Here is a 13,470-nt window from a genome sequence, read left to right on the forward strand (position 1 = left end):
GAAATAAAAGCTAATGACTACGGACACAAGTAGAGGGTAAGCCAGTTAAATGTGAAGCATAGGCAACCAGCCAAATGGCATGATTTCCTGAGTGCTTTGTAATTAATGGAGCTGAGAGAGTCCCCGCTGCCTCAGTATCTCAAAGGACCAGAACTGCAGTAAGAAAGAAGCAGCCTCAGATACAGATGTGCGTACCTACACATTTTAATTAGGAAACTGGTGGGAAGAATTAAAAAAGAAAAGAAAAGAAAAAAAAGTTAAATGTTAACGATAATATTAGTAGTTGCTTGGATCCCAGCAGATCTCCAAGCTCTGTTCTAGATGGCTGGACTTGGGGGCTTCCTTCTGGCTCTCCCACGTACACCCCTGTTGACTCCCATGGGAGTTATCACTTCAAAGCCATTGGACAAACGATATCAAACTAGCAGGCATTCAGAAAACAGAAGAGGAAGAAACTTTAACGAATCTTTCTAATCTTGCTACTCTACAAACATGGACAGTCGCTACAATAACTAGCCTTCAGGCAGAGAGATTCTGCACTGGCTTTCTAGAAACCGGCTACTCAGGAGGACATGGGTAACTGCCAGCCTTCCCAAGCACCTTCGAATTTACTTCACTGAAGAGCGTTTAAGTGACTTAGTAAACATCATCTATTTAAGAAACCTTTGCTCCTTTTTTGCGATTAGTAAGGTCTCCAATGAGACTTTGTGGTGTGCTTTTCCAGCCCAAATGATTACAAGTTTCCCTTCCCTGCATTGATGTGCTGGATCTGGAAGCTGATGTAAATCCCTGCGGTTTGCTTTCATCTCTCTACGTTCCTCATCTGGTTTGGTATCTTGGACTAAAAGAACAGGGTTCTCCCTCTTTTACGGTGCCCTGGCTTGAACCCTGAGCCCTTCTGCATCATTTGAAATCGTATTACATGTCATAGTTGGGGACCTCCCATCTCGCAAAGGATTTAAATATCTCTGCCTTGGCACAGGCCCGCTTCCAGTTTACTACAACAACTTGCAAGCCGAACGGAAAGCAATTCTTATTTTCACCTGGGGGACAGAGAAGTGAAAGGTTTTCTTGCATTTTATCATGCAAAATATATACCCCATTATATATGCCTGTAATTTGTGAATAACAGATGGCAGATTTATTTTTTAACACTCTGATCACAGGTCTAGATGCTTAATCTCAGCTTTTAGATCCTGTAAATAAAACCAGCATAAATGTTTACCCTCTCTCACAGGACTTTCAGGCATATTGGTTGGATCAGTTAATTGTAACAGCTTTCTTTGAAATTAATCCGGCTGTGGCTATTTCGACTAATCACACACTGGCAGTACTTCACACACATCATTTTTTCATATTGTCTAATGGTCTTTTAATAGAATATACTGTTTTCAGGGTACAGGTGAAAGGCGTTACAAGCTGTACTGTTCATATCTAAGAATGGAAAGAGCAAACTGTAATACAGACCCACGTGCCCAAGCTAGAGCACATACCAGAACCTGCTGAACAAATTTAATTCTCTTGAAGTCTATACTAAGGTATAACAATGTCACTGTCTGTATCGGGTATTTTTCATCAGAACTGGAATTACCAGTGGATCCAAACCACAGCAGACTGTAAACCCACGAAACTGGGATTAGTGTTGAGAGCAATCTAAGCCTCCCTTCTAGATACGGCAAAACACCAACAAGCCATGTTGCAATAGTGGATGTGCCACAAGTCCTTGCCAAGAAAAGTAAGAAACTTCACCTCGTTGGGGCATTAACAACACCGTGGCCCATTCCTGCGAAGCAAATTAAATCAGAGGGCGAGGATGGCCCTGCAAGAACTGAAATCAAATTCTGGAAGAGCTGAGCTTGTGTAACCTTGATCAGAGTCAGGTTCACAGGAACGGCTCAACATCTCCCAGGATTCAACCATCAGTTATCCTCCTTATCTTTAACCGTTTGAAATGGCTCCTTACATCCTCATCGCGTTCCAGTTCCAGACCAGCCTCCACGAGATTCCCTTCGTACTCCTCCCGGCGAAACCTCTTGTCGTCTTCGTGATAATCCACGTGAGGTTCGCTTTCCCTCATTTCCAGCTGCACTCCTTTCCCTGGAAGCGGCTGGTCCTGCTTGGTGCTTCGGGCACTTGAATCATTGTAATGAACCCTCCTGGTGAGTGTCTTCCCTGCTGAGGACTTCTTGTAATGATAAACTAGGATGTAGTCAACTTTTCTCTTGCCATCTCTGAAGTAGAGTCCATATTTGCAGTCAGCATCTGGATTTTTGGATAGGGAATTTAACAACTGGAAGCAGGGAATGGGGGTGTGGAGAGAAGGAGAGAGGAGAAGAAGAATGAGTACATAACGCCAACACCAGGCAGACCATATCCTTGTGTCAAGGACTCCTTCTTGCCTGGAGCACACTGTGACCTATCTTCAAACGGCAAGCGTACGGGAGGAGCCCCCCCATGCTACTTACTCAAAACAATTTTGCAAGTTAACACTTGCAATTTTACTGATCGACAGCTGGGATTTTATTGGCCAGAAATAAATAGCTAAAATAGCTGGGATTTAATCTAATTACCAGCACACTAGTTCATAAATCAGCTACTTGGTGGATTTGGTTTTCTCCTTTGGGGGTTAATCACTACTAAGATCATCTGTCCTTTTCCACCCAAGACATCTGCGTTTCAATTCTGACAAATAGATTAATATCATGTGCAAACATTTCTCACTTCTCTTATCTATGGTTGCAAGTTTGTATCATCTGAGAAAGAGATCATCTTAGATACAGACTGAAGGGAGCCAGCTGGTCGGGAAGCGCGGCCAAAAATGCCGATGGACCGCAGCCAGGGAAGTGGGTTCACTGCTTACGGAGTTCATCACTTTTTTTTCCCCCACTTATAAAACCTGTGTCGCTTTGCAATCTGGTGGTGGCAAGGGCTTTACTCCCAGCTTGAATTAATGCTGCGTAAGTGTCACAAGATACAAGAAACACAAGACTTATAACACAATTCCATTTCCAAACGTTTATCTGAAAACTGCACAGGGCAACTCTAGAAACATAAAAAAGTACTAACAATTAGTCATTTCCACTTTCTGAGTCATGCATGATCCTCAATTCTACTCTTGGAGATGCACAGACCGTTTAAAAAAAATGAAAATTCACTAGTAACTTGCATTTGATTTTAAAAAATACTAATCACGGAAGTGGCTTTTCAGGGATGAGGGACATTTTCTGGCTTTTAATTTTACAGAAGACTGTAAAGCCTCCACGTGAGGAAAAGGACTTGTGCTCCAAATGATAGCAATTGACCATCAGTTGCAAATCATTCAGGTCAAAAACCAGTTCGGGATGTGTACACCTTCTGCTTGTTTCATACATAAAACCGTGAATGTAAGTTATTTGCAAACAGTTGTTTCTACAACAATCCGATTTTTAAACCTCAGATGTAAAGCGCAGCCTCTGAGCTTACTATACAGAATATCATGACCAATACAGCCAAAACTTCACTGAAACCCACCCAATGTTACACATATTTGCATGCTTTTCTGAATATTGCTTTGGGGAGGGAAGGTCCCTCCCTACCATAACTATAAATCAATAAATGTCCCTTTAAGGGACAGTCTGTTCTTCCCTTCTTTCCTCCTTGAGTTTTTTACTCGGAAAACAAATTCAAGCAGCAAATCCCATCTTCCTGGGTTTGGAGAGAGGAGGAAGCACACTGAAGAAGTAATTAGCTAAGTGTAATCAGATGAGCGCAGAGCGGTAACACACAGCAAGAAGCCCAAGATGCCAGGCAGGATGTGTCTGCCGAGGTGGGATCCCTCAACATTAATTCCTTCCAAAGTCTGACTTGACCACATCTGCCCAGGGCCAGCTTGGCTGCAGGTCCCCATCTCCTCAGTCCCTTGCAGTCCCTTTGCTCCATGCTTGCCCTTGCTATCAGCTTCTCTTATGTATTATGCTCCAAATACATACACATATCATAAAATAATATATTTGCTGCCACCATGGAGTTCACTCCTTGCCCTATTCCCTCTTTCCCCTGCTCCATGTGTGTCTTATTTAGCCACGACAATAACACATTCTTCAGGGCAGAGGCTGCTCATGTTCGTGTCCTATCTAGATATTCCTACTTAGTTCTTAAGCATAACTACAATATAGAAGACCATTAATAACTATTACTTCCTGATGGCTTCATGCTTCATGGCATGCACCTGTGAATGCAGAACATTCTCTTAAAAGCAAGCTGACAGTCTGCTTGTGGCAGGCAACTCAGTTCTGCAGATTTCTATAGAAACAAAATATTAAGAAATAGCAACTAAGTGGATTTTCAGGATCTAATGCCTCTTCAAAGTAAACAGTTGTTGTAAACAAGATACAGGAACACTGAGATTTCTTTTAAGATAACTAATTGCGTGTAATTTTAAAGATGTGTTGATCTTATTAATTAATTAAACTTCAATTTCTGAAAAATTGGGCTGAACCGATAGATGTTCCGCTAAGTGCATGGAGGTAAAACAGGCAAAAGACACAGACCCCAACCACTTCCTACCCTCGTTGGGCTGACTTTATGAGGGACAGCAATTAGTTGCTCTGTTCCAGAGCCTAATAAATAAAGGAAACGGGCAGGACTGAAGATGGTTCTTGAAGATGAGAGCAGAACGTGCCAGATGTCTCTGCCTGGTTGGGGAGCTCAGGAGAGATCAGAACCTCCTGGCCACAGCCCCTCTTCTCCTGGAGCACACCTTGGGTGGGGGATGAGAAAAGTGGCACTGAAAATCCCTAGTTTCTCTGTTTCTTTGAGCCGCTGCTACCGGGAAGGGGACAGGTGACACCACAGAAACTGAATGAGAGCTTCTTCCCATTTTTTTGAACTTTCCTGTTGAAAAGCTGACCCTTGTGGGGACTCACTGACAATTCAGGAGAAGGTGCTGCACTGTGGATACTAAAGCCTCAATAATTTCTTAATACATGAGAATAGCTACATCCTACTGTGAAAGGGACGCAGCCAGAAGACTCGAAGAAGCCTCTTGGTCTTGTTTTAAAGAAAGAAATGGTGAGATCAGTACCACGTTAGAATGTGGCACTCATAGGCTACATCCTTTCTCGCAGTGCTGCTATGCTGAAATAGAGAGGGAGCTGCGTTGACTGAGACTGTGTGAGGCTCATGTCCCTTTGGTTGCAAATAAGACACAGAAAAGATATTTCAGTTTTACCCCAGCAGGAGGGATGTTTGCACTCTGACAGAATTATTCCTCCATGCTCCATCCTAATTAAGCACAAGCACAATGAATCAAGTATTTCTTTTCCTGGTACATCTTCCCCCAGCGAGATCTGTTATATAGCCTGCTCCACCTTAGTTTTTTCACCTGAATAAGCTCCTTTTTGTGTATTTATGACATAACCAACTCCTAATCCTGCTGGGTATCATATTACTAACTTTCTTTAAAGTTGGTGTTAAAGAATTTAACTAAGGCACAATTAATGACACTGGAAATCCAACCTCTGTTGTGTGCTACGGACTATTAGTTTAACGTTACATACATTAACAATAGCTTTCACACAAAATTTTAGACATTTTTTTTTGTTTTACTCTATATGGGCAAAGAGATTTGAAGTCTGCCAGATTGATTACTCTGAGAATAGCCGACTCCTTCTTACGCTACAGGTTAAATAAGGATCCCTGGCTTCCCTTCTTCACATCAAAGAATAAGCCCCACTAAATCAGCGTGTACTGTGCCTGGTGGCAATCCTCCTCAGCACTTCTGAAAAAGAGAGGGAGAGGATTTCGGAGCATCCTGGGAATGGAAAGAATGAGAAATAAGCTACAGGCTAAAGCACAGAATGCCAGTTATGACACATCAGGCAAGTCCTTTACTCACTGTACTCTCATGCTGGTCATAGCCTATATCCTCAATAGCTCGGATGTTGATAATGTGAATCCCTTTCTCCTCAGCAGGTAGACAGGAGTATTTCTTGTTCACCCTCATTCCTGTCTCCTCCGGAGCCTCGCTGAGATCCTCTGGCAGAAAATCCACCCCATGAAACTCACTGTCTGAGTCTGAAAAGAAAAGGAACAATTTCATCAAGACACTTTAATCCCAACACTTGCTCCTCCCAGAGCCACCCAAGCTGAAACGTATCCTGTTCCTGCCTTCTTCTGCCAACAAGCCCTTTTGCAGGGCTCCCACCCCTTCCCCGTGCCTCCCTTCTCAGCTTTCCTGCAGCCTTCTTCAGCCCCACCTAGGTCTCCTCCTCCAGAGGAGTAGCGCTCAGAGAACTTCTTCTCTGCGCTGTCTCAGGATGCTTTTACTGTATGGTCTTATAGAATGATTAAGAGAAGGAAAAAAAGGGGAAAAAAAGAAAAAATAGTCCAAGAATTAGCTGGTGACGACAGACGTCATGGTGTTTTCCCCTTTTTCAGTAGGCATATTCTCCTTCAATAACCACTCGTCCATGCTGAAAATTGAAGTAGTGAGTTTCCCCTCAAGTATCTATGTACTGCATAGGATATACTGAACCATTCTTATTTAAGTAGTCAGAGGTTTCCTCCCTCTCAACCCATACTGTTTCCACTTATTACTTAAGTATATAGATGGGCTAAAGGATTTCATGTCAAAATTTCACTACAAACTGAGCAAACAGATAACTGATAAAACTGATAAAATGCAAACTGGTGTTCGCATATGTGCATTTACGCCAGCAATAGAAGGCGAAGTCTTCCAAGATTTGATTCATTTTGACATTGAAATAAAATACTGCAGCATTACACCCTTCTTTAAAGCACACAGGACCAGAATTTGCTTGTCCAAAGACTGAAGATAAAGCAAGAATTTTAGAATTTAGCCTTGAATGGGTACTAAATTAACTCTCCCCAACAAAACAAACAACAAAAACATGCAGAGGAGTGTGCTTTAATAGCAGCTATATTACAACAGCCTGTTGCTGCAACTGGCTCAGCACTGTGTCTGGAGCAGATAGCAGCAGATAGCACAGAAATCGCAGAGAATTAGCCCATTAGGAAAAGTACTTCCCTCCTACCTAAAGCTGCCACCAAGCTTATGATAAGGTGAGGACAGATACCACATTTTAATTAGCTATGTCTTAGCCTAAGAGCATGTTCCTTCTCTTCACAGAACTACCCATCTGGATTTGGTGGAACTTCAGGGATGATGTGGAAGGAAGAGACAGGGAAAAATCTCATTCCCCAACAAGTTTGCAGATGACGTGAAACTGAAGAGCACGGTTGATAAGCTGGAGGGTCAGGGTGATACTTCAAGTCCCCACAGGCTGGAAAAATGGGCTGAGAGCAGCCTCATGAAACTTAACAAAGTCAAGTATGAAGTCATACATTGGACAGACCAGTCTCAAGCACAAGCACAAACTTGGAGTGGACCAGACAGAAAGTAGCCCTGCGGAAAAGGACCCAAGGGTCCTGGTGGACAGGTTCGAAGTGAATGATCACCTTGAGTGGTGAAGGATAGCTGCATTCTGGACTCTGTTAGTAAGAAAGCAAAGACAGCAAGTCTAGGGAAGTGATTTTCTCCATTATTTGCCATTGCCAGACTACAGCTAGAGTGCTGTGCCCAGTTGTGGCTCCCCAAAACAAGCAGGACATTGACAAACCTGAGCAACGAGGGTGATGACGTGATGGGGAAAGGGCCCAGCGAAGCTGCAAAACTCCATCCACCCCTGAAGGTGGTCAGAGTTTGACCACACATGGTGCCAAGCAACCTGACCCAACCTTAATGTTGGGAGGGCACCGCATGAACCTGCAATCCAGGTTCTTCACGGTGACACACAAAAGTTCTCATGGACAACAACCTGCAGCAGCAGAGAAGGAAGGTGTGGCCAAAGCCTTGGCACATTTCTTGAGTCTATCAGAGTAAGATAAACATTATTAGTATGAGCAGAAGAAGTCATGCTTCTCTGGAATTGGTACTCATGCTTCTCTGGAACTCGCAAACACCTCAAGTTTGTGGATATTCATTTCAGTTCCCTGTATCTGGGATGTTTGCTGTCCCAAGCTGTCCAATGCAAGCTGCCTGCTTTCCTAGGAACTGCAGTGCTTATTAACACCATCACCTTTGCATAAAGGAAGAATGCCTGAAACAACTTTCTAAAAACAATAGCTTAAGTGCTGTGAAAGTCCTCTCTTTCCTCCTTTCACACATGTACCAAATAAAGCCTAGTTACTTCAACAGATTACAGGGGTTATTAGAAGAGAATAACTTTTTACTGCCTATGCATCTGAATATTTTGTGTAACTCATAACAAACCTGTGAACTTTTCAGTGCTAGTTTCAAAATTGAAATTAGGATGCAATATGTTTAGAGCAGAAAATCACAAGCTTCATTGAGTCCAAATGAGCTCCCCGTGCTCCACAGCTGCACTTCTGAGCAGCATTTGTTAAGTCCCCGGTACAGAGCAACCTGCTGAAATGATTCAGTGCTATTGTGCAAGCCCAAACAATCACCCATCCGCAGGCACATATTTACATTTCTGTTTACACATCAGTAGCCTGGCAATATCGGAAAGAACAAATACTTAAGGTAGGCAATGAATCATATGATTTTGGTTTATTAGGACTACTGGAAACGATGTGAAATGTGAGAACTTTATTGATACAATCTTAATTACAACAAGTTTGATTTCTGTACTTAAAGATGATGTCAGGATTTAATACTAAGTAAAGCCATCCAAACCACTTTAGTAATTACGAACGCACAGGGATTATAACTACTTCACTTAACGCTGATTTGGCAGAGGTCAAAGCATTCTGTTGCAGAATGCAAAGCATCTTTTTATATGGAATAGGGTATTTTACAGACTTAAAAACACGAATCTCTATTTTGAGTTAATCATACTAAACAAGGACAATAATTTAATCTCAAAATAAATTCACATTCAGAATTATTTACGGCAAGAGAGCAGATGTAATATGAAGAGCACAAAGCACATTAATGTCCTAATTCAGCTTCAGTCACAGCTTAATCACTTTGTTGGGAGCTGAAAGAGAAGGGTATTGTGAAAATTGCTAGCTTTGCTGCCTTCTAACATTGACCAACCCACTCTCTTCTATTTACTAACCGGAAAACACTAAAACAAAGACTTCAAGAAGTGCTCAATGTATTTCAACACAGCCATATGACCAATCAGTCCTTTCTCCTCCATATCCACAGCTAATGTTGTTTAGGAACCTATGGATTTCGAGACAGCAGAAGTTCCTAATATTCCTGGAACATAGCCTCAGACCCACTTGCTGCTCCTTTTACACTTTATTACATATTATTTTGTCATTTCACAGAATCACAAAATGATATGGGGTTGGAAGGGACCTCTGGAGATCATCTAATCCAACCCACCTGCCAAAACAGGTCCACTCAGAGCAGGTTGCACAGGAGCGTGTCCAGGCGGGTTTTGAATGTCTCCAGAGACGGAGACTCCACCACCTCTCCGGGCAGCCTGTTCCAATGTTCTACCACCCTCAAAGTAGAGAAGTTCCTCCTCATGTTTAGATGGAACTTCTTATGTTCAAATTTTTGCCCATTACTTCTTGTCCTGTCCCTGGGCACCACTGAAAAAAGACTGGCCCCATCCTCCTGACACCTTCCCTTTAAGTATTTATAGGCACTGATCAGATCCCCCCTCAGTCTTCTCTTCTCCAGACTAAAAAGACCCAAGTCCCTCAGCCTTTCCTCATAAGAGAGATGCTCCAGGCCCCTAATTATCTTTGTAGCCCTCTGTTTTCCCTTTCCAGCAGTTCCCTGTCCTTCTTGAACTGGGGAGCCCAGAACTGGACCCAGTACTCCAGATGGGGTCTCACCAGGGCAGAGTAGAGGGGGAGGATGACCTCCCTCCACCTGCTGGTCATGCTCTTTTTGATGCACCCCAGGATGCCATTGGCCTCCTTGGCCACAAGGGCACATTGCTGGCTCATGGTCATCCTGTTGTCCACCAAGATTCCCAGGTTTTTTTCCTCAGAGCTGTATCTCCAGCATATTTCCCAATATTTGCTACAAATGACAGAACACCCTGCCAAGTATACAATACATAATGATATACTTTAAAGTATTCCTTGCCTGTCTCAAAACATCCACATTCTGGTAAGAGTGCAGAATGCTGAAAAGCACTTGATACCAATTTTAATCCCATCCTTGAACTAGGTTAGAAAAAGTATTTGAGTATTTGGTGAGCACCAGATGTGTACAGATTTTCTACCTTCCTTTGCTCAGGCACTGCCAGGTAATTCCTGTATTTGCTGTTAATCACCCTGTACACATAATGACAGGCTTTGAGGCAGCACCTGTGTTTAGGAACTGCTCCATAGGGTACGTGACCATACACATATCTTAACAGCTGTCCCTTTTTCGTTAGGAGTGAGGTAACATGGGAAAGCAAGAAAAAAAGACACAGAAAAAAGACATTTGCAGCAGCTCTCAAGCTACCTTTCTGCTCTCTGCGGGAGTTTTCCCAGAGATCCTGGGATGTTGTGGGTTACACTGAGCCACCAGCTGCAATTCAGAGCGCGGAGATGCTGCAATGACCTTGAGAACTGCCGTGAAGTTAGAGATATCTTAGCCATTCTGAAATGATTTCTCTATAGGATGCATCAGGTACAATGAGCTCTGTGCCGATTCCAGTACAAAATAAGCAAGCTCTATACTCATCTGAAGTAGACAAACTTCTATTAATCAGAGAAATGCAAGCACAAGGATAGAAACTGGTGCATGAAAAGATCAGAAGAGACAAGTGCATTACAACAGTAAGGAGGGTCTGTCCATGTCCCGTGTCTTTGCTCCTGTTACTTCTCCCCCTGACTCTCCAATGAATCTCTCACTCTGAACAACATGGGAAACAACATTAAATTAATAAAAAACCCCTCAAGCTTGCAAACATCTGCTCCTTTGTTCAAACGTCAGTTGCAGCTGTAAAAGTCCTCAAACTCTCGTTGCAAAAATTAACGTTAATTAATTAACAATAACTTTTCCATCACAGAAACTTGGCACGTTATGCTATAGCCTTTACTCATTTAGACAATGCTTCTTCATCGGACTTTGGAGACCAGGTGAACCAGAACTGAAAATCTCCTCTGGAAATGGGTGTATTTTCTCCATTACTAGCCTCAGACTCTATCAAATAGCTTATTAATATTATATTCATAATCACGCATAACCACTCAATGTTCTCAGGGGGAAAAAAATTCATTAAAATAAATGGAAAATTGCATTCACACAATGCAGACTTTACAGGAACATCCCATGCCAGCTCTAAAATAAGCATCATCAAGTCAGCATGAGTATATATAAACAAACGAACAACTATTTCACTGCTTAACCTGAAACCAATAACTTTGCTGAAGCTAGCTTCTCTTATCTCCCCTTGTTTTCTTTTTTAGGGAGTATGTTGAAGAAAGTGGCTAGAACAAAAAAGTCGTAAAGACATCTGAGTCAGCTCTCCCAGTTGTTCTCAACAAAGACGACTACAAGACCATGTGATTTAAGACTTTTAAATGTCCACATGCTTATCTTTTTGCCTTATATAAATTGTGATAGAATTCAGAATGAAAAATTAAGAATCACACAGGGAAAGTTCCCTGAGTGAATCGTTTTAAAGGAGGCACAACACCAGTTCTTCACAAAAGCTTCCGAATTAATTCAATTCCTGAAACTGAAGACATACGTTTCACATGAATTATCAAGTAAAAGCACTGTTTGGAGGTCCCAGAACTGGTAATGACCCTACTGTGATAGGGACCAAGCATATTAAGGAATTCATACACACATGCATATATATATTTTTGTAAAAAAAAAAAAAAAAATACACACACATATACGTATAAATATAGGTTGTCTATTTTGTTTATACTATGCCCTTTCTGCGGAAGAAATGCTAGTGCATGCAGTATGTCGGATGTTTTTTGGATTGGGGTTCTTGTAAAAAAACTTTGATAGATACAGAGAGAAAAACGCCTCAGTGTGGTTTTGCTTACGATATATTGCCCCCTAGCAGCAGAATCCTCCTTCAGCACGTTCTTACCCATTTCTTTCCTCCTTATATCTTCCAAATTCAAAGCTATAGGTTAATCCTTGGGCTAAGAGGAAAAAAAATAATAATTCTCCCAAGTGACTCACCTATCACCTTCTCCTCCTATTTGTTTGGGATTTTTTTTTTCCCCTACTGATGTATTAAAAGACTGTTAGATTTGGAGCCCGAAATCCCTGCTTCGTCCTTGGGAGAAATAAGGCAAGGCAAATGTCAAGGAAGCCTCAGCTGGTGCCACCCCACCAGCGTGTCTCATTCCTGCCCTATGGGTCATTCCTCCTGGCCTGTGGAGCTCTGCCGTGGGACGGCCAGCGAGGATACCCACTGCTGGCAACGAGGGGAGTTCTTTTTTGGGACGCTGACACCTGTTTACGAGGCACTGGCCCGAGACCAACAGCCCGGTCAGGAACCGCAGTGCTCTCCAAGGAGCGCTCGTCCATGTCCTGAACTTTTGTCCTGTTCAAAGTCCAGAAGTTAAGCACTGATTAGATCCACATCTGCGATCATCTGATTTAAATCGTCCCTGGCCTCATCCCAGCCAGATGTTGCCTCTCGCTGCCTTCATCTGGAGATGCAGGAGGTTGCACTAATACCATGGACCAGCCTGGCGGGCAAAGGGCTGCTGTAAAAGGCAACTGACCTCCCCCTGGGGCAAGATTAACGCTTTCAGAGATGTTGGCACCTCCTGTCCACCCGCCTGTAGAGGTGACTCCCTGCCCCTTTGATGTCCTCTCGCACCACGCTAAGTAGGACACCCTGGAACTCACCCATCTCCTTCGCTTTTGCGTTTATTTTAAAACTTGGCCATAGCCTAGTTCTGCCCAGGGTACTACCGTAAGGAAGCAAACAGGAGGTTATGATCCAATCCATTAAAAAAAAAAAAAAGATTGAACAGTGAAATAAAACTTGGATTCCAAGGACAGTTTCCTTTACAGAATAGAAATACTTTTAAAGCAGGACAACCTTAATACAGCTGACACCGACAACTTCATCAGCGCTTCATATCACACTGTATGGCAAGAGCCCATTCAGAGACTTTGTGTCCAGTATTTGGGAATCTGAAAACCAACTCCTGTCACGTGGGGGGAGAAAATGCAGCTCCTGGAGGGATTATTTGAAACATCAGCTCACTTAGCTGTATTTCTCAGTACTGACATATCAGCGATGGGTCTCCAGAGCCGGGCTGCAGCTTTCCTGGAAGGCTGTCTACAGCTTTAAAGTTATTGATCTATTATTATCAACAACATGTTAAAAGAAGGGTAGAAGGACACACAACTATGACATCATTTCTATTTCTGCCCTTCTATTTTTGTTTTTTAAAGATTAATTTACTGTCTTCGCAGTATGTAGCCCGAGGCTCGAACACATCTAATCTGACAGAACCCTTGTGAAATGGGAAATCTAAAAATGAAGAGCAAATTACCTATAAGCT

The 13,470-nt window shown here is 42.6% G+C and overlaps 1 protein-coding gene across 8 annotated transcripts in view; it reads right to left on the bottom strand.

Annotated features, from left to right (window-relative positions):
- The window catches only part of ANO1 (anoctamin 1), an 83,302-nt gene that overhangs the window by 40,797 nt on the left and 29,035 nt on the right, over positions 1–13,470 (bottom strand). For 5 of the 8 annotated variants that reach the window (XM_074148465.1, XM_074148462.1, XM_074148463.1 and 2 more), the window contains exons 1-2: positions 5,876–6,048; positions 1,964–2,290 (exon numbers count right to left, since the gene is read on the bottom strand). In XM_074148465.1, coding sequence (XP_074004566.1) covers positions 1,964–2,290; positions 5,876–5,983 — 435 coding nt within the window. In that variant the 5' untranslated portion in view covers positions 5,984–6,048. Of the gene's footprint in view, positions 1–1,963; positions 2,291–5,875; positions 6,055–13,470 lie in introns of those variants that run through there. The other 3 variants (XM_074148459.1, XM_074148467.1, XM_074148466.1) reach the window with 2 other exon arrangements.

Source organism: Numenius arquata, chromosome 6 (genome assembly GCF_964106895.1).
Source record: "Numenius arquata chromosome 6, bNumArq3.hap1.1, whole genome shotgun sequence".
In the NCBI taxonomy this organism is placed as follows: Eukaryota; Metazoa; Chordata; class Aves; order Charadriiformes; family Scolopacidae; genus Numenius; species Numenius arquata.